Genomic DNA, 21,980 nt, shown 5'->3' with positions numbered 1-21,980 from the left:
CTTTTGCCGCCTGGGTTCTGGGATTAAAGGCTTGTCCTAGCATGCCCAGCTAAAATTTATAATGTTTATTGAATTTTTTTCTCTGACAATTTCATACATGCATAAGGTGCATTCTGATTGTTGTAGCCCCCACCTTCTCATCAGTCTCCCACCCCATCACTCCTTTCTGAAGGTTCCTTTTCCATATTCAAGGCTTACTTTGTTGCTTTTGTTTTGCTGTTGCTTTGAGTGTAACCGGGATCATTTGTGTGGCCATGGGTTTGGAACTATCTGTTGAGCCTGGTGGGCTTCTCATTGGGTCTACAATCGAAGACAGTGACTGCCCCATCCCAGAATCCATCTAAAGCCAATCACTGATCAGGCAGGATTAGGCCAAGAAGTCCTGTTCCCTTATCCATGATTGACTGTTGAGAGACCCCGTCTTGTGTAAACTATTGCAGAGGGGCACAGCTACTGTGATATTATGATGTGCCCAGATGGCAGCAGTTTTTATCCCTTTCCCTGTCTTTTGGCGCCTAAGCCTATTGTTGCCTCTCTTCTGCAAAGATTCCTGAACCTTGGAAGGGATAGTATAAACGTCCCCTCTAGGGCTAAGCAGTCAAGTGTCACTTCTCACCACCTGGGCAGCCATGTACCTCTGCATGTACCCTGCTCTTTGCAGACAGGGTTCTCTTGATTAGGTCAGAGAGTAGCATTTTACTTTGCATATAAACACTTAGAGGCCACATCTGTATTCTTTATTGAAAAAAATTAAAATGTCAGTCCAATTGTTTAACTGTCTTCCTTTCCAAAACCAAGGTTTGGAAAGTTGCTTCCTTTCAGGGTTAGGAAAGTATGTTTGTCTTACTAGTTTTATCACGAGAATCTGTAAGTACTTCAAGGATGTGCCTGAGATTATGTGCTGTTTGATTCAAACTTAATGTTGGAAATATATTTCAAGTTGCTCAAGGTGGAATACAGAACAACATATATACTCATGATTACTGTTTGCCAAATTGTAGTCTGCAGGGAATACTATGTGTTGTGGTAACACATGCTCTCAAGTTACTGCATTCTGTTGATGCCCTGGCCAGGTCTTTTGTGCTACTCATGTGTGTACAGTCAGATATCCATTAACTGTTTTCTAAAGAGGAAGCTTGTAGCTCTGCAGTGGCTGGTAAACAGCAAAAGTTCTCTTTCATAAAACAGAAGTTAGTATATCATATATGAGGCTTTTCCTGATCCTGTAACAAAAGCCAAGTTCAGAGGGAGGTCGGATTCTGACCTAAGTTATTGCCTGTAAAAACGCTGATTTAAAGGTTTCATGTATCGGAGTTTTCCTATCCTCGGGTCTCACTGACTGATATTGGGTCTCATTTTAATAGGGAAATATAAATTTTATTGATTATAATAAATATTGTAGTTACACATTTTCCCTTGTTTTATATACTGGAATTCATCATATGATACGATTAAATTTTATGCAGTTGGTAGCCTTATATGTGGACTCTCAAAATGTTGCACTCATGGAACAAAAGGTAAAATGGTGGCCGTCAGGCTGGGGACAATGGTGGGGGGGATTATGAAGATATCCCTCAGTGAATACACGAGTTCAGTTTGAAATAAATCCAAGAAATTTCTTTTACAATATAGTAACTACAGTTAATGAGTACTTGAAATTACTGAAAGTATAGATTTTAAGTATCTTTAGCAATATGTAAGGTTAATCTAGTTATTCCACAATGATATAGATGTCAAATTATATTGAAAAATTTATGTAACTTTTATTTATCAATTAAGAAAATAAATAAAGTGGTGGTGGCGCGTGCCTTTAATCCCAGCATTTGGGAGGCAGAGCCAGGTGGATGTCTGAGTTCAAGGCCAGCATGGTCTACAGAGTGAGTTCTAAGACAGTCAAGAAAGGCTATTACACAGAGAAACCCTCTCTTGAAAAATCAAAAAAAAAAAAAGGCAAAATAATTACACAGTCGAAACCCTAAAAACCCTTATCAGCGTGTGTTTCCTCTTCGCTGTCACTCTTCAGGGAAGTTTACAAATGTCTCTGTCCCTAGACAGTGACAGGGAGGAACAGACTTCTAGCTGGAAAATCTTCACCAAGTTGAAGTAAATACTGCCTTTTCTGAGGTCCACTCTCAGATGTCATGGCTTATTTGTAAGGCTGCCCCACATCAATATTTATTATTTCACCAGTGGTATTTGGATAATGATACTTGCCATAATTTTAATATTTGTACGTATGAAGGAACTGAGTTACTACAGTCTCATCTCTGGGATTTCCTGAGAAGTAGGGTTAATATGGTGTAAGTCATTAGACTGCCTCCTCCTACGTAGAAACTTCTGAGATGTTTATGTAGGCTGAATAGAAGGGGCCAATGCAGGTTATAGTAAGTGTGAGTTACAGGGATGAATGGAAGGAAATAGTAAACAATTAAGAACCTAGCATGTATGGTATTTATTAATATGCAGTAGACTCTGATGTCATGTTTCCATTCTGTTCCATTCTTAGGTGATCATGGAGGAAGCACTTTACTGCCACCAGCTGTCACAAACGAATTTCCAGAATATGGGGCCATGGAAGAAGGAGGAGAAGGCCTTAAAGCCTCTCTAGACCTTGATGCAAAGTCTCTGCCATGCTGCTCGGCAGAGCAGCAGGCAGTCCACCTTCTTGCTGGACAAGACTCTGTGCTCAACAGTGTTACCGAAGGACCAAATGATGCCTCTCAGTGTCACCCTCAGGAACAAAGTTTACAACCCATTGACTCTTTAATTTCTGCTCTGAAAGCTACAGAAGCCAGAATAGCTTCAGGAACATTTCAGGCTACAAAGGTACTGGACAAAGATGCTGATTTTTCAGTTCAGCAGGTGGATAGAGAGCTGAGTACTGCCAGTCGTAAGCCACAGAGAGCCCATAGAACATTCCCTGCTGGCCCAGGAAAATCACCGGATTTACCTCTTTCAGTGGAAGTACCAACAGATGTTTCGTTGAACATCCAGGAGGATCTCACTGCACTCTTACCAGAAGAAGCTCAGGCAGAACTGTCGCAGATAACTAATTACAGGAGACAAGGGCCTCTCTGTATACAGGAGCCAGTATGTCCTGTGTCCTCCCTGCGGAGCTCAAGAGGGAGCCATAACCCTGTGGACAGAGTTGATGTTCTGAAAGATCAGAGGTCTGATCTCGTAAGGGAGCACCCTAGAGGATGTGATTCCGGTGGTTTCATGGGACGTCAAGGCCGGATCAAACATGTAGAGTTTCAAGGAGTAGAGATTTTGTGGACAGGAGAGAAGGCAGAGACCCAGCATCCTGTAGGCCCTGAGACAACACCAGAAAGGACAGCTTCTCCTGTGAGCAAGGAGCTTGCCAAAGGGCCAAGCCATTACAGCTCGGCTGCTGGTTTGCGCAGCAATTCTGTTAATTTAGTTGGGAATGTCTGGGATGAAACCTGGAAAGTTCCTTCAGCAAGGCCTAGCACGAGCATAGGGACATTGTCCCCTGTGCCTCTTGGCGAGAGTGGAGAGGATGAAGTCTTCCTGAGGGAAAGCAAAGAACACCTTGAGAAGAACCTTGACATTCAGGGAGATAAAGAAAGGTGAGCGGTAGAGTTGCCATGCTTTGTGATGCCTGCACCAGGCCTTAGAAAATTACTGTCCATGCCTGCAGCCACTGTGCTACCTGGAGTCAACTGTGACGTTCGAAAATATTAAATGGAGATTTCTAGAAATCGATAATTCATGTTTTACATAGCTTTTATTACAGTGTATTGTTGCGGTTAATATGATTATTAAATCTCTTACTATGGCTAATACGCAGTAACTTTATCATAGGTATGCGTGTATCAGAATGGCATATTTAGGAATTGTTATAGTCTTTGGTTTCATACCAGTGTCGATGTATCCCTATGCATAAATGGAAAGGCTGCCATACTTCTTGCCCTTGTTGTCACAGAATGGAAGAGAAAGGATTTGATCTAGGCGTTTCTAAGACAGAGAAGTCAGCATGTAGTAAAGCTGTTTGTTAGACAAGGCCCAGGGGAGCAATGCTGAAGAGACCAGGAACAATAAACCTCGCAGATGTGCTTTTGACACGAAAGACTACTGACATGTCCTGTGTGGTGATGGCAGCCCATCTGTGACCTTCCTCTGAGGAAGAGGAAGTGTACTGCATAGAGTGTGCAGCGCAGCATGCATGCAGCCTACAGTGCAGGCCGCTCTCCTGTGTGCACAGAGAGGCATGGGCTTGAGGGGCCATTTCACATCAGAGGTAGACTAGATCCAGTTCACTTGTTCCATGATAGCACGGACGAATTCCTTCTTTTCACAAATGGCATGCGTTCTGATGTGTGGCCTAGCTAAGTAAACTTTACATGTCCTGGTATTTTCTGACCTCTGTTTCTGTCATCTATGCCACCTCAGAGCTTGGTTATATGGAAGGCACGGCTATCATTCTTCAGTGCCTTTGATCATGCCTGACCATTGTTATGACAAGTCGTTTGTTGTGTCCTGTGCTAATGTACTTTGATGCGAGCCTTCTTTTCTTCTGTCGGTCCTCATAACACATGTTATAGTTTATCTCAGTGGTTCTCAACCTGTGGGGCATGACCCCTTTGGGGGTTGAATGAACCTTTCACAGGGGCCACCCAAGACCATTGGAAAAGCCAGGCATTTACATTATGATTCATAACAGTAGCAAAATTGCAGTTATGATGTAGTTACAAAAATAGTTTTATGATTGGAGGTCACCACAGCATGAGGAACTGTACCAAAGGGCTGCAGCTTTAGGAAGGTTGAGAATCACTGGTTTATATGCCAAAAATATGCTAAAGGAGTGTGTGTGTGTGTGTGTGTTTTATGTGTGTATGTATGTGTCTTTTCCATTTAAGATAATGTTCCTTTTGGGTGACCATTAGGATCACAAAACCCCTAGACTTCGATGAAAGGTAGCCTTGCTAAATGGCTGTTGTCTTTACATCCCTGTGAAATGTGCACTTTCAGTGCTGTTTGGACTAGCCATCCATTGCTCCCACACCCTTTCCTTCCCTTTCTTTTTTGACTAGAAATGTTTTCAAGTTGCTTGTTGTGTCCCTGACCCTGTTAGATGCTGCGCATAAGAGTGGGGAAAGTATATGAGATCCCTGGTCTGTGGACTTTCGTGTTAAATATACAAATTGACCACAGAAGCACTCTCTAGGTACTGTGACGGGAAAAGAACGGAGATCTACTGGAGAGATAGACTTGAGTGGAAAGAAAGAGACTGGTTCAGGTGGCAGCTTGGATAAGATCTTTCTGTAAACACGCTAATTAAGTGAGACTTGAGAACTGAGGCAGTTGGCCAGACAGAAAATGGGCAATGAGGTCTGTACAGGAGCTTTGTTTTGTTTAAAGACCAATGAAAAAGTTTAAGAGGTATAAGCCCGGAAAATTATTTGGTACACAGTGGAATTAAAGTAAGTTAATGCCAACAAAGACCATCATACCATTGAGTGTGGATTCTGGTAACACCTAGGAATCATTTATGAGGCATTTAATAGATACTTCTTTTTTAAAAAATAATTTTTATATTTATTTATTTATTTATCATGTATACAATATTCTGTCTGTGTGTATGCCTGCAGGCCAGAAGAGGGCACCAGACCTCATTATAGATGGTTGTGAGCCACCATGTGGTTGCTGGGAATTGAACTCAGGACCTTTGGAATAGCAGGCAATGCTCTTAACTGCTGAGCTATCTCTCCAGCCCTTAATAGATACTTCTTATTTCTGCTTTATTCCTGTTTATAGGAACTAGAGGTGCAGAGAGGTCAAGTAAAGTCACCTAAACGTGCATAGCAAGTAGGCAATAAATCAGTCCCATGTTTTCTAACTGTTGACTTGCTGCTCTGACCGCTGACTTGTCTAAGTTGTCTGAATGTTCATCTTAATATTTGAAGACCATCCTGGATATTAATTCTTCACATCTGTATGCCAACATTGGTTCCACACTCCTTCTTATTCATGTCCAAGTTGTATCTAGCTTTTTATGATTGTGGTTTTCTTTACAAATGCCATGTTTATCAGCTTTTTTAAAAAATTCTTTTTTTTAAAGAAGATAGCTTTCTCTTCCCTTTTCCCTGTCCAAACCCTCCTATGTACCCTTCCTTGCTCTCTTTGAAATGCAGTCTCTTTTTAAAAAATTAATTGTTCTTAGATGCATATATGTTGCATATATGGAATATGCATGGGTATTTCTAAATACATAAATATGTGTGCTCAGTCTATATCATGTTACTTGTATGTATCATTGTTGACCTCATATGGTACTGGATGATTCATCGGTAGGAATGTCAAGGTACACCCAGAACATCTTAGGACCCTGACTGCATTAAGCGTGAGCTGAACAAGGGCAACAATAGACATGTTAATGTGGACAGGAGCAGGGGTGGAGAAGACCAGAGACCTTAACCCTCCCCAAAGCACTAAAGGCAACTCAGGAATATTAAGGTCCAGAGACATAGTCCTCTCCAGGGAAGGGGACAACTATTGTAAGTTCTTTAGAAATTACTTCCCTGCTGCGAGCCTAAACTCTCTGCAGTTCTGCTTTCTGTCAGCAGAGGGCAGCAGCTGGATTCAGACAGCTTCCTTCCCCAGAGCTTCTGGTCTCACTCAAACCAGGAAGTAGCCAGGGAGAGTGCAGTGCATTTTTACTGATGGCTTACTGTATCAAGTGTACATGATACTTATATGTTTTTCTTATAATTAATGATGATAGTTACATGATCTGGACATGGCTGGTTGAAAAGAAAATTACTATTTTTTTCCAAGTATGCACTATTAAAAGATGTAGAAAACTAGTTTGAAACTTTATTAAATTATTTATAGATTAGTGATATGTGTATTAATATTTTAACCTTGGTTTGGAGATTTAGCTTAGTAGTTAAGAGCACTTGTTCTTACAGAGGACCTGGGTTCAATTCCCAGTACTCACGTAGAGGTCCACAGCCATCCATAACTCCAGGTTCAAGGGATCTGATGCCCCTTTCTAACTTTTGTGGGCTCCAGAAATGCATGTGGCGCATGCATACATCATACATATAAGATAATCAAGAGAAAGTATTTTAGCCTGAGTAGGTTTCATATCCTTTTCCCCAAATATGTTATTAAGCCGTGAGTTTAATGGATATACCAGTTACATTTATACAACACTGTCTTTTTAATATGGTTGGTTGAAGGCAAGAAATTGAAGAGGAAAAAAAAAACTAACTTAATACTGAAAGTTTTCACTTTTACTAATTTTCAGGTTTCTCGAACAAGAGGAGCACCTTAGGGGAGGAGGAGAAGATGATATTCTCGGGCCCGGGTATATGGAGGACTCCACTGATGTGTACAGCAGCCAGTTTGAAACCATCCTGGACAGCACCTCCTTATACTACAGTGCAGAGTCGCTGGAGACGCTGTACTCGGAGCCTGACAGCTATTTTAGCTTTGAAATGCCGCTGACTCCTATGATCCAGCAGCGCATTAAAGAAGGCGGCCAGTTCTTGGAGAGGACCTCTGTGGGAGGACGTCAGGATGTCCTGAGTGTGTCAGCAGATGGCGGGATAGTGATGGGCTATTCTCCGGGGATCACCAACGGACTGCATGAGCCTGCTAACTCTGTCTACACGAAAGGCCCTCAAGAGATTGCCTACTGGGGAAGGTAGCAGTGCCGTTCTCCTTAACTTCATGGTTTTCTTTTTTTGCTTTTTGTTTTTTTGTTTGTTTTTAGAAGTAATCTCTCTTTGAAAAATTTTAAATGAATTTAGGGTGTACTTTAAATGAATTTGGTTAGTTTCTGTCGATGTAAGCAAATGATGTGAGTAAATGGAAGTTTAGGCTTGAAGAGAAAGACAATTACACCCTAGGCTTTGTCAGATTGGCATGCTGGGGCCTTTCCTGGCTTTCTGCATGTGAATGGGTACTGTTGGTGTTCTGGCTGGTGCTGCTCACTGCAGGCAGTGCTGGTGCTGTGGATGGAGCCTTTGTCTCACACTGGCAAGGATTTGTTGTCTCTGTGAACGCTGAAGTCCATCTTGACATAAAATGACAACTTTGGTAGGGTCCATGCTCTATAGCAGCCGTCGTCTGGCATTATTTATGTCTACTTATAGATACCTATCATTTCTCCTGTTTTTGCCTGCCTCATCAGTTCCTCTGTCTGGCATTCCTCTGTCAGAGGAAGGGAAAGCTAAACCTTCTAAGTTTCATGAATTTCGTTTTGAAATATGTTATATGTATATATATCTGGAGATGGTGGTGTTGGGAAGGTTAAATGAGGACAAGCATTTTAAAGGTACATGAGAAATGTCAGTGCTGGTCTCTTTAAAAGTCTGTTCACATTGCAGGTTTCCAGTCTGCCTCGTGTTGGAAGCATGGTTTCATGGTTCTTTGGAGGGACAAATTCAGAAGCAGCACCGTTCAGTACTGTAGTTGTGTTCTCCTGTGGAATAGGTGGTGGTGACTAGAGCCATGGGGAGACAGAGGATGAAAAGCACACGGGATCTCAGAAGTACCACGCTGTAGAACACGTGTGCAAAATAGTTCACTGTATCTCCAGCCCGACTTTCTGACGCATATGTAGTTGTTTATATTGCAGATAAAATCAGATGAAGTGCTAAACTGGTTCGGGCTGTGGCCTCTGCCACAGAAGCCACAGGAAAAGTAGCAGTGAAGGTAGCAGGTTAGAGCCAGTGGGCAGCCCAGAGGATGAGAATGAAAGGCTACTTCCTTTGTAGCCTCTGTGCCCACTCATGGAAGAAATAATAATCACTTGGCAACATAGGCGCTGTCTTAATTAGGGTGACGATGGCTGTGCTGAAACACAATGACTAAAAGCAACTTGGGGAGGAAAGGGTTTATTCACAGTTCCATGTAACAGTTCATCATCAAAGGCAAAGGCAGGGCAGGAACCTGGAGGCAGGAGCTGATGTAGAGGCTGGGGAGGGTACTTACTGGCTTGCTTCCAGGACCACCAATAGGGATGGCACCACCCACAGTGGGCTAGGCCCTCCCCCACCAATCACTAATTAAGAAAACACCCTACTGCCAGATCTTAGGGATGTCATTCCTCACCTGAGGTTCCCTCCTTCCAGAGAACTCTAGCTTGTGTGAAATAGATAAAATTGTCAAGCCCAGACCCCAATCCTTAGTATGGGCAGAATTGAGTGCTGGAAATACTGGACTAGTTCCTCGTGTATTGCTATGTCACATTAAATAATGCCATCTGTTGGGCAGAGGTAAAATTTCAGCTGGGTCAACTGCCTAGGGCAAAAAGACCAAATCCTAGTGCAAAAAAGAAGCATCTGAGAACATTTTGTTCAGTGTTCTTTGAGTGGGCTCAAGGTGATGATAAAGTTTTACAACTTGAAAGAACCATATCAAACATTACTTACAACAATAAATAACAACAACAAATCGGCGTCCTGGTTTGGCTGGAGAATTACCCAAAGCCATGTGACTTGGTAGTGCTTGAATCTGGGCCTGGTTTCAAGATGCTCAACTTGTAGATGAGTGCTATCTCTGTCCTGTACTTTCAGGCCTTTTATATAATCATTACTTTCATATAACGATTATTTTCTTTTTGTTCTCTACTCTTTCTGTACAGACAGATGTCTGAATTAGTCCATTTTCAAGAACTTATACTAAACTGGTTGTTAAACTGTTTTTGTTGTTAGTGTTGTTTGTATGGTGTGGTGTGGTGTGTGTGTATGTGTGTGTGTGTGTGTTTATTACAAATGGTCATAATTTGAGGAGATAGTAACCAAGTCCTTAATAAATGCATTTGTGTGAAATTTTGAAGCGGCCAAATGAGCAGCCTGTCAAATTTGCTTCTTCATCAGAACAACCCCTACAGAGTATGGAAGCAGATAGGTATTGAGCCTACTACAGAATTCCAGTTAACCTAAGTGACTTCTTTGAACCAAGCATGAGGGTCAAAGGGTAAAATTCAAGGAAAGGAACCTTCTCCAACTTGATTAATAAATTTGATATTTACAGAAGAAGATAGAGAAAACATAAAACACAGACCTGGCATTCCATCTGCGTTAGCTTCCCTTTTTCTTTCTTGCTCATGAGCTGGAGGTCTGGCCACACTGGCTAAAGTGAACTCCGAAAAGTCACAAAAGAAGGGACATAACGGTTGAGTTTCCTACTGAACTTGTTTTTTTTTGATATCTGATAGACTAGTTGAGGAAACTGGCCCAGTCCTCTTGACTTTTTCTTTTTGCATAAAGTATTAGTGGTCAGCTAGTAGAAAATATTTCAAGTGTATTGTAGCCAGTCTTATAATATGCTTTTATATCACATGTAGACCAAGCTGTTATTTGTTTAGTAAAGATATGATGCTTAATTCTCATAAAGTGGGAGAAGGAAAGGAGCTAATAATGTCTTTTATCAGACAAAGAAGCTGAGGCACAGAGCTGTTAAGTAACTTGATCAAGATCACCCATGTCAGGTGGCACACTGAACACTGTCCAAAGTGATGGGCTCCAGAGTCTGTGCTTTACTGAGTTCTGCCAAACTGATCCTTAAATCATAGGCACCCTTGATAATGATTTCATGGGAGATTCTAGAACAGTATCAAGCATTTTGAACTCAATAAAAATGTATTTGTTTTGGTATTGCCTTGATATATTTTTAAATTCTCTCTGGTTTCTATACGTGTCTTTACTTTCTCATTAAAGCTCATTTCGGTGGCAATATTTGACAGTGATTTGAGCATAGAAAGATCCTATGCTGCCTCTGTGTGTGTGTGTGTGTGTGTGTGTGTGTGTGTGTGTTAGGGAAATTGTTTGGGAGCGGTCACTATAACAAATTCCCTTTCCTCTTTCAGTTTTAGTAGCAGGAGGAGATGACATTTCTCTGCTACTCTACCACATATGTCCAAAAAAAAAAAAAAAAGAGAATTCCTTAGATCTGTCATATTCCAATATTTAGCTGGGAAGATTCATTGTTTGAGACTATACGTATTTAAAGGTGTTATATATAAATAAGTCTGCTGAGACCCTGGATTCAGTTTGCACAGGAATAGTTAAATTCACCAAGGATGCTCTGACTCTCTGCTGACTAGGGAGCTGCCTGACAGCAGGAAATAGCTCACCTCGCCCTGCTATGTAATGCAATATTTTTAATGCAAAAGACTAGCATCCCCTCCCTTAGTGGTCCAGCTGGGGAGCCTCAGGCCCCCAGGGTTCCCGCAGTGCTCTGTGAAGTCCAGTCACATGGCTCCAGAATTAGAAAGGATAATTAGAGACTTAAAGTCACACATGTCCCCATGGGTTCCTTTGTGTCTGGGTGTTTCTCTCTCGCTGGCCTATCAGCTGATGACCACAACTCTAACCAGTAAGTTCTGTCTGACCCGAAGACCCCAAAACACAAATGTCATTGTCACCAAGAGCCATGGTGAATAATGTCCTTTTCTGTTGAGCTCGTTTGGACAGAGGCAGAGAGATAGCAAATATAGGAATTTGTCAGCAACTTCTTTTCTGATACTCTCAACTATAAGAAACTGCCTTTAAAATATGCTTTGTTATGTGGAAAATATGTTTTACATCTCAGCTTCTTAGATTTTCTCTCAGGATAGGAGTTCGGCAGAGGAGGTGAATTACATCTGTGAGCAGCTGATATGCCTGAGGGAAGTGCTTCCCTGTTCAGTATTCTGAAGTGGATTTTTGTGGGTTTCCTCTTTCTTCCCTTCTTCTTGCCCCTTGTCCTCCTTGCTCTCAAATGGAATGCTACGCTATCTCTTCTGTAACTTTTTTTCTTTCCTTAGTGCCTTTCTGCTTGGGAAGATGTAACTTGAAATAGCAGCGATAAAGAAATTGGTTAAAGTCTAATTAAAAAATTAGCATCCCAATTTAATTAAAAGCTGAAATGAATCTTAATATGCATAATTATTAAAGTAGGAGAATGGAATAATGCGGTGTTTGTTTATCTGGTGATAGAGTACAGTTTTAGTTTTATTTAGTGTCTCAGGAGGCTTCTGGGACTCTGGTCTTCTCATCTGTCATTAGGAGTAGGACAGGCAGCTGCTTCCTGGTATAGTGGTAGGTGGATGTGCCTCCAGTAACCTCCTACAGTTTCAATGGTCTAAAGCTTTTTCTGCAGAAAAGGACCTTCTCCTTTTCCTCTTCCTAACCTTCTCAGTGGTTGTGGTGGTGAAGTTACGTAGTTTACAGCTTGAGGGTTCCCGTAAAGTTCAGTCAGTGAAGCCAATTTAGACTCCTAGTTATTTAGCAGGGGTGTGTGTATTGTTAGTTATTTAGTAGATGTGAATATGTATTGTTTATAAGGGTCTGGGAATCTCCCCAAAGTGGGAAATGAAATGGATAGTTAACTATTGTAAGGGAAGAGGTAACAAATGATATGAAGGAGAAGGGAACCAAGAGAACCCTGATTGCTCTTTGGGCTGACAAGGGAGGGGAACTTGATTGGGGGAGGGGGAGGGAAAGGGGAGGCGGAAGTGGGGAAGAGACAGAAATCTTTAATAAATTAAAAAAATAATAATAATAATAAAAAGAAAATCAGAAAAAAAAGAAAGTGAAAGATCCCCAGTGCTGGGGAGACTCTCACTCAAGTCTCGGGATAACACGACCCCCCAGTAACTCACGAGAGACCATCCTTGCTGCAGTCACACGAGGCTTTAATTGATGAGATGAGAGACTGAGAGACGTGAACCAGTGCACTGGGGCCGAGACTCATAACCCACGCAGGGGGAGAGTTCTACCCCCAGTGACCAGGAGAAGCGATTTTTAAGGAAAGAAACCACAGCCCAGTGATCCGGAATTGGCGGGGAGGGTGTCACAGAAAATTCCGAAAATACCAGTGAAGATCACAAGGGGGCAACTCCCTGCCTCTCAGGACCACTCCCAAGGTCATAATCAGCTAGTTCCTAAAACACAGTCACTAAACTGGCTAATACTAGATTCCTGATTCTTCTCTTCCTGCTTGGATTTTTGGCTATTTTCTTCCTGCTGGGGAGGCCTGGATTTATCCAGGTCTTTCAAAAGGACAGTCACGTGGCGAATAGTGTCGGGTGCTTAGATCAGTGAGTGAGGTCATGGCTAGAAGAGTGGGCCTGAAGAGTCACAGGCTTCTCCTCAGTGGCCTCTAGCTGCCTCCAGCCTCAGAACTGTCAGCCCTAAGCTTACAGAGGCTTCCCAGACATCACTGTCCTGTACTAAGGATTACTTACTAAGTGGGGTGGGGCTGGAAGGTGGGCCATAAACTCGGGGCTTATGGCTGTTTCATCTTGGGCAGCTCTTCGTTTGTTGAACCTGATTCCTTGTTGGTAAAGTGGAGCTGTCTTACCACCTATTTAGTTTTGGTGTATGAATTTGCCGAGTGCTAGTTTTAGCCTGTTCGTGGCTTATACAGTGGTCTGAGTAACTGTCTGAAGAATAATGGGAAAATAGATAAGAAAAAATCTTGGTAAAGAAAAAATGCACAAAGATGGGAACAGTGTTTCAGTGTGGGGCGGGTGGGGTTGGTCAGAGTGACCTTAGATTTCAAGCATGGATAACTCCCTGAGTTCAGAAATTACCATGTCTAGTTAAGGACAGAACCAGTATTTGTAGGAGTTGCCTCCCCAAGTTAAGCTTCAGACATGTTGCATTTGAGAAGTGCAATGGTTAGCCATTAATGAAGGCAGGTGGCATGTAGGATTGAAAAGTCCCTGGAGAGACGTTGGAATCACCCATCATGTGATTTGCAGTTTTCAATGGGAGAGAGATGAGTGAGGAAGGCTTCACATAGTAGAACCTTCACATAGTAGAACATTGTGTATCTTTAGTTCTTCATACAAAATGGATTTACAAGGGCTTTGCAGATTTTGGTTTGAGAGTTGAGATGCTGGCTCCTTGGATGTCTTTTATGAAATACAGCTTCAGATGACAAAGATGTGGAGGTAGAAGTTCTGACAAAGAGTTGTGGCTTTAAATGAAAAACTCTAATGTTTAATATTTCACTGGGTTGAGATGCTATAACAATTCTTTATCTACACCTCAGGGCAATATTTTTTGTTGTTGTTGTTTGCTGATGGAGATTTTTACTTTCTAAACTAATCTAATAGATGTTACCATTCAAATCCAGAATTAATTAGCTCCCCAAACAAAGTACATATAGATGGTACATGTCTGGATCTCAGTATACAAGAGGAGTTTAAGACCAGTCTCAACTACATAGTGAGTTCAAGGCTCACCTATCCTGGCCTACATGAGATACTTCCTCAAAAAGTCAAAAGCAATTAAAAAAAAAGTGGAAAGCTGAGAATATTGGTGCATCTTTCTAGAAAAAACATGAACTTGTAACTGTCTGCTTTGTACAGATTCTGCCAGGGATTTCTGCATGAGTATACTAGACAAATTTAGAAAAAAGCACTTTGGTGTTTGCAATCTTCAGCTCGAAACAGGCCTTTTACAGTTGCCTTCAGTTGGTCTGCAAAGAGCAATCTATCTACCCCTTAGTGCTGACACAGAGGCACAATGAGCTAAGGAACAGTACCAACAGATGACTTAATCCTAAACCAGTTCTCTCAGACAGTAGCAATGGTCTAAGACATTCCCATGATGCTTGATGGAGTCCATGATAAAGGCTTCTAGCTGAAGGGTAGCAACACCAGCAGCTGTGACTTTAAAGACACAAAAGGTAATTTATATTTTCCTTGGTTCAAAGATGCTTCTGAACACTCACCAGATTCTCATAGATTAGCTCTGCCATCCCCGCATATGGCTTAAGTGTATCTTGGTACTGACAAAGGAACCCTTTGGGGCAGAGATACTTAAAAAGGCAGAATAGGAATTCTCCTCTTTCAGGAAAGAAGATGACTTCATATTTTACAGTCTTCTGAGAGCAAAACACTCTTTTTCCTCTTCCTCAGTGTTTCCTGAGCCCTGAGGGGAGGGATTTGGTGAAGACAGCAGCTTAGGGCTGAGTGTTCCAGCTGTGGGTCTCTGTATTTGTTCCCATCCTCTGTAGGAGGAGGCTTCTCTGATGCTGACTGAGCGGGGCACTTGCCCACCAGTGCAATATTTAACGGTCAGAGGAAGCAATGAGATTCTTCCATCAGAGCTCCTGCAATGCCATATCTACAACACTAGACATCCCACACCCATGCTTGGTGGTGGGAGGGGAGAACATATGGAGTGTCTTTAAAGAAATAGTTCTCTGGGACCTGGTGAGCTGACTCAGTGGGTAAAGACGCCTGCTGGAACCCATGGGAAGATGGAAGGAGGGAACCCCCTCTAAAAACCTGTCCTCTGACTTACATATATGGGTCATCCCCTATGTGACCTCATACATATTCCATATAACACATACAATACAATAAAAAATGAACTAATCTGAGAATTATTTTTATTTTATTTTAGACTAAATGTAAGCCTGACTTCAAATGGGCATATATTTAGCATTTTATACAGCCCCTCACTCCCCCCACACTATTTCCTTTCTTCCTCTGGATGTCATAAGTTTTCTGCAGACAGAAATTAAGAGTGGTTGTTGACTTGGCACTAGTTCTCAGCAGAGCCTTCATGTTCAGCACCCAAAACACTTAGTGGCCACCTCGTCCAGGGCATTTTTTTTCCACAGTGGTGGAAAGCTGACTAATATGTTTAATAGTGAAGTGTGTGGATTTTTAACTTGATTTTTTTATTCTAACTTTTTTTATTTGAGATGACATATTAACAATATGGCATGAGTTAACAATTTACTAAAATGTTGTGAGTCTTCAAAGTTTATATAGTCAGTAATAATAGTGTTTGCATCATCTTTACCATTGTTCTCAAAGTCATCCCAGGTGAATGGACTGCCTTAAGATGGTGTTATATTGTATATGTGTAATAATAATTCTAAGTCTTGGAGGTAAATAATAGCACTTTTTTATTATCTATTAAATACTCTAATAACCTCAACTTAACACAAACACTGTGACATTTTCTTGCCAAGATTAATATTCTAGTCTTTAGGCTAGAGAGGAGAAGAGGTATTGAATAAATGAATTATATGGTGAAACAAAGTCTTAAAAGTGCATTTCGCTTGGCAGTCACTTAGGTATGTCACCTACTAGGCGGTATACTTACTTCTCAGGTCTCATTTGGGGGCCCCGAAGAACCTCTGGTGAAGTGGGAGTGCACTGGACACTGGTTTTCATTGAGTCAGGAACTGAAGGAGCAGCTGTTCTCAACGGCTTCACACATAGCTCTAGTGCTGGGCTTCGGCAGCGAGGCTGAGGCCCTGGCCGGGTGGTTGCCGTGTGGTGTCACAGACAGTGTCCTGGAAGTGTTGGTTTTTGAGGTAGGCTTTGCCAGAGGTGGATATGTGGGACTGGTTGTTGGGGTAGGAGACAGGGTGGGAAAGATAGGGGTAAAGGGAGACAGACAGAGAGACAGACATGGAGACTGGGAGAATCAGCCATTGCTTAAATTTTAGCAACGGGGAGTGAAGAACGAAACTTCTTTTCCTATTTGTTAATCTCCATCCTGAACAGGTGCTGCCGCTCTTAAAAAATGAAGCCATCACACAGGAGAGCTTTTCCAAGTTAGGTAATATTTTGTAGGCATGCCCACCAGGGCAGAAAATAAGAAGTAAGGAAATAATGAGCCTATGGCTTCACCCTTCAGCTTAGGAGAGAAAGCATAGTGCCTGGAGCTCAGTCTCAGGACCACCTCTCGCTTGTTTCCTCTCCAGGCAGGGTAACTGGTGTGTTTATCATCCCTATTGTCCACGTGTCTATCAACAGTAAGTCCTGTCTTTTCACGTGAGCTTAGATTGTATATGGAGAACATCTGTTTCCTGTGATATCACTGTTTTTTCTCAACATTTGTAATGCATTTGTTTACTTTAAAGCCCTACTATACCAATTAATTGATATGAAGTAGTCATTACAAGAATGCATTATATTTCTGTTGTTTTCTTATAGGAGTATTTTTGTTATCTCTGATAGCATGGTAATGTGCACTTACTCTTACGTAACACACAGCTTCCTGTGTAAACATGGGAATGTTTCTCTAGACCTTGGTGTTTATTTAGGAATAAAAAATGGATATATGGATAATATAACTTTTTTGGCGAATCACTCTTGAAAATGTATACTAGGTTTTCTTTGTGTGTATGTAATTTTATGTGTTTTTGTTTATAAGATAACTTTTAGTTCTTCCTCCTCTTCCTACCTTAACAAAGTAGCCTAGGTGAAAGGAAAACTAGGCAAAGAAAACATTGTAGCCACCTTAGTCCCCTTTCCCTTTAGGAGCTTTGATAGACTCTGGTATCCATTAGTTGAGTCTGGAGGCTGTGTCTGGATCAGATTGCTCAATTACTCCTGTCCCTTTTCTCCTGCTGATGCTTTTGTGGCAGTTGCTGTCTGTGTCTGACAACTGTGACTGTGACTTGTCCACTTCTGGCTGACTAAAGAGGAATTTGAGCAGAAGGGCACCAAATATTTTCACAATATGATTGCAGGAAAACAGAAACAAAGCTAGAATGAAAATAGAAAAAAAACACCAGCCACCAAAGTGTATCTCATGGCTTAACTAGTTCTCAAATAAATGAACTAAATCTGTTTTGTAGGCTAGTTCAGTCCGAGTATGTGAATATTAGAAAGTCTGTCTTCTTAACATAGTACTTCTAAAACCTTGGCACTTTTATATAAAAGACGGCGCTCGAGTACTTTATTTTAGAATGGTGTTGACTGAACACACACACCCATTAACAGCAACCACCCTAATTATGCTAAAAAACAAAACAAAACAATACAAAAAACAACTCTACTGTTTCTCCCTGTTACTAGCTCTCCTCTGGCTTTTAAAGAGTTAAGTGGGAGGTTTGTGAGGTCATGTGTGACTTCACTGGGTCTGGACTTTTGAAGCAGGTCTGTTGGAGGGAAGCTGCCTGGTAGAAGGAAGGGCTGGGAAGAGGGGCAGGACTCCGCAAACTGCTTTCAAGTTCTTGTCCCACAGGCAGCCCCCAGGGGATCCAGTGGCCTTCTGGGAGAATGTCATTGTGGAGTCAGTGTGTAGCAGTGTGTACTCACACAGAAGCAGCTTCAGAAGTCCACTAAAAGAGCCCTGGGAGGATGAAACTTTGCCGAGCAGATGGGGCAGAAGCGCGTTCTTCCTTTCTTTCCTGACAGATTCAGACTGTTTGCTGACAGAGGTAACAGGAATTTGGGCTGATTGTCTTTGTGTGGTCTCTGGTCTGAGACAGTCTGGATTATGCACAGATGTAGTTACAGAAAATTACATGGGCTTGAAAATATTGAATTTCACATATTATAGGACAGTCCTGGCAAAATACTTAAAATGCCTTTTTTATTGTTTCAGTAAGGCTGACAGAAATGAGGATGGTACTTTGGAAGGGTAGTGTTTGGGCTCGGGAGGAGTTTTCTTAATGGACCCACGTTGTTGTTGGATGTGATTGTACATAGCTCTGTGAAACCCTGACACTCCTCGCAGGCAGAAGGCCATCAGCTTGAGCGTGGTCCATTCTGTTTCACAAGGCTGCCATTCTTAGTTGATTCTGTCACTGCTCTGAAAAGAAAGTTGACTTTGCAGTAAATAGGGAGAAAGGATTCGTGTTGGAATTCAGGGATAGATTTGCTACTTGAAAGGCTACCCAGTTATCTAAGGAAAAAGTGTATTTCCTCTACAGGTTTATCTCGATAAGGGTCTCTATCCTTATAAAGGTCTGTCCTGTGCCACAGACACAGAGCAGTACAGAAGATAAGGGACCACAGTGACATTGAAGAACAGGGCGTGAGTGAGTGTGGCCCATTGATAATTCCACCTATTCTCAAGATATTTGAAGACTCATCCACCAAAAACTGAGAGTACCAGCCCTGAATTCTCAGTGTAATTATCCAATTATATAACAAGCATGTTCGTGTATATGTATTAGTCAAGTTGGCATTTCTTGACTTTATTACAGATTTTTTTTTAGTTCCTATTTATAGTAATTTACAATATGCTTTGTTTTTATTGGCCAATTTGTATCAAGTTCTGACGTCCTGTGTATGGATATTTTGTTTCCCCTTCCTTATAGTAAGGTAAAAACAGAAAATACCCTAGGCATGTTTGTGGGAGGCATAGTGCAGTTAGCAGTCACAGGCCCATAGTTTAACATTGCCCTCTAGTTCTTAGGGGTTGGCTTCTCATAATTTACTTAAGCACCCTGAAGCTCAGTCTCTCCATATTTAAGTAAGTTTGAAAATGGTACTTATCCTAAGGGATAGTTACTGTAAAGACTCACTAAAGTACAGTGTGCGAAAGCATTTGCCATAGTTTAGTCTACCCTAAGAAAAACTCAATGAATGTTAACTTTGGCTGCTATTATTATGGTTCAGTTGTGTTTCCTTATGTCAGGTACTCAAGAAGACTTTGTTAGGGAACACTGGTGAAATGTAGGAGAGCTTGTATTGTCAACACAGATGGGGCTTTGTGGTCAGGCTCCAGGTAGCACCTCTGTTCTGCATCCTCCAGTCAGTAATTTCCCTGATTCAGCCTCCCATGCACGGTTAAGGGAGAGAAGGAGGGTGAGGGTATCCAAGTGTGAATCCGTCAACACCTATGAAGACTTCTGACTTCTGCCCTGTGATGGCATGCCAGTTTTATCATCTTCGAATGTGGGGAACAGAACGGTATGCTTAGATACCTCAGGGGTGGCATGTGGTACCTGCAAAGTGTTAGGTGGGAAGGACTGCTGGAGTGTGGGCGCTCTCCCTAGTCACCTCTGCTGCCCGGCGGTGGCTGTTTATAGGCTGTCTGTAGCTCCAGCTTTGCCCTTTGCCTCTCTTAACTTCAAGGACTGGCGACACCTATGCATAGCTTCTTATTTCCTGGTCTGTGGTTATGGGTAATATATATTTCATTGTTGAGACCAAACAAGATTGTGGAAATGCCTAGCACAGAGTAAGCACTAAACCTATTTTTACTTCTCTCCAAAAACTCTCTATTTCTTGGCTTATAGTCAATGAAAGTTTAATTATAATTTGTAAATAAGTCTCTTTATCCTGTAGTGCATTGTAAAGGTCCCGTGTCTAGACTGTGGTTCCTTAACTTTTGACTAAAATACTTTTCTTGAGCTGAGATGGGATGTCCACCAGTCTTCTCAGTCTTGGGAATTCTCAGCAGGAGAATCAGGAACTCCAGACCAGCCTTGGCTACATAAGAGTTCTGAAGTCATCCTGGAATGCATGAGACCTTATGTCTATATGGCAACAGTAGTAGACTTGTGCTACTAGTTTATGTCATTACTGTCATTATGTCAGCCTTTCTGATAATAGTAAAACTTTTGTGTAGTTTATATTCCTTGCAGCTGCTAAATCCAACTTTAATCTAGTTTTAAAAAACATTATATAAAAAAACTACAGTGCATTAATAAAAACCAAATTGAAATCCTTGCTTTTCTCCAGAGGAGCTCCCATTGGAAGTTCCCAGTGCATCTTTAGAAGGCAGAGCATTTGAAGTTTTGGGGGGATTTTAGTTTGAAATTATCTTCCTGTTATAAAAGTACAAATGTGGTCTGGAAGGTTCTGTTAGGTTTGCCATGTCCCTGCACAGTTAAGTCCCTCCTTCTAGTTCCCCAGAGTTTGGAATGTTTGGGAGTGCCCTTGCAAGGGAGCTGCCTGCACAGCTGGGTCATGTCACCCAGAGCCCAGTGGACTTGACAGGTCCAGCTCTGCTCATACGGCTTTGGGTCATCTGACCAGCCCAGAGTTCTTGGAGGACAGTCAGGGATTAAAATGCCCTGAAAACCCCAATCTTGCTGTGTTCCAGCAAGGATTTTAGTCATTGCTTAGTTGATTTGAGGGTGGGGTTCAGTCAGTTCTTTGGTTTGCTGTTGTGTTTGGCTTTGAGTCATCAGCAACACTGGGTGGGGAGAATGTAGAAACTGTTAAACTGAGCATGGAACTGCAGGACTATGTTCATCTTCCAGCCTTACTGTTTACCATGTGACCTTGGCTCTCAGCTTCTTTACTTCCGGAATGGAACAATTGTAGAATAAATTAATGTGTGTGATGGTGTCAAGAGCTCTGTGGATTTGTTAAGTCCTAGTGGGTTGTTTATAAGACTCTGGTTAATTCGGATCTGGCTTAGGATCTGAACATTTGTGATCCGGGGAAGGGGAGAGAACGCTCAGTGTAATTATCTGGTGTCCTTAGACTTAGTCTCATCTTTTTGAGGAGATTTTTGGCCTATCTGTGCGTGAATGCTAGTGACATGCTTCAGAATTTGTATTAAGAAGGTAGAGGACAACAGAGTAGTTTCTATGCCTAGAGTGTTCTCCAATAAGCTACCTTTTTGTTTAGGTTGTGGTTTAGGTAGGGGGAGCTCTGAGAACATAGGTTGACCCCATTCTGTACTGATTGTCAAGACTGGAAGTTACTCTTTATCTCCCAGCTCCCCAGCTTCAAAAGCAGAGGGTGAACTAAAGACCCTTTTGTGTGGGGAGGATCTGGGGCTATCTTCCTGCTCTGCCTTGCTGTCATAATTTTAGAGGACGATATAAGATCACCAGTTTAAATAATCTAGGAAAACTACTAAATAAGAAATGTTCATTCTTTGGGAATCTTATATAAAGTATTTGATCATATTCACTTCAATCTTTTTCCCCAACTACTCTAAAATCCACTTCTCCCTACCCCTAAATTTCTTGTCCTCTTTTAAGTTTTAGTTTTTAGAAGAACCGACTGACTCCAGTTATGCCATGAGTTTATTCCTAGGTGTGAGGCTACCCTCTAGAGCATGATGGCCATACTAAGAACCACGTCTTTAAAGAAAATGGACTCTTCCTCCCCTGGTAGTTATCTGTTGTCCATAGCTTTACCCTTTGAGCCATCTCACATGTTCATGAGGAAAAGGGATGGAAAGTAGTGGATTAACTTAAGGAATAAGTTGATGGATATTTGATATTGGTCTGTGTTTTCTGACATATTGACATTGGGAAGCTGGTGTTTTAGGTCATGACTTTGGGTTTGA

At 41.7% G+C, this 21,980-nt stretch overlaps 1 protein-coding gene across 2 annotated transcripts in view; it reads left to right on the top strand.

The window, feature by feature from the left end:
* The window catches only part of Psd3 (pleckstrin and Sec7 domain containing 3), a 528,693-nt gene that overhangs the window by 267,127 nt on the left and 239,586 nt on the right, over nucleotides 1–21,980 (top strand). For both annotated transcript variants that reach the window (XM_050162307.1, XM_050162308.1), the window contains 2 exons: nucleotides 2,507–3,590; nucleotides 7,274–7,672. In XM_050162307.1, coding sequence (XP_050018264.1) covers nucleotides 2,507–3,590; nucleotides 7,274–7,672 — 1,483 coding nt within the window. The remainder of the gene's footprint in view (nucleotides 1–2,506; nucleotides 3,591–7,273; nucleotides 7,673–21,980) is intronic.

The sequence above is a fragment of the Alexandromys fortis genome, unplaced genomic scaffold (genome assembly GCF_014885135.2).
Source record: "Alexandromys fortis isolate MF-2015 unplaced genomic scaffold, M_Fortis_MF-2015_v1.1 scaffold_110, whole genome shotgun sequence".
NCBI classification, from domain to species: domain Eukaryota; kingdom Metazoa; phylum Chordata; class Mammalia; order Rodentia; family Cricetidae; genus Alexandromys; species Alexandromys fortis.
This window is presented reverse-complemented; position numbering and strand designations above follow the sequence as displayed.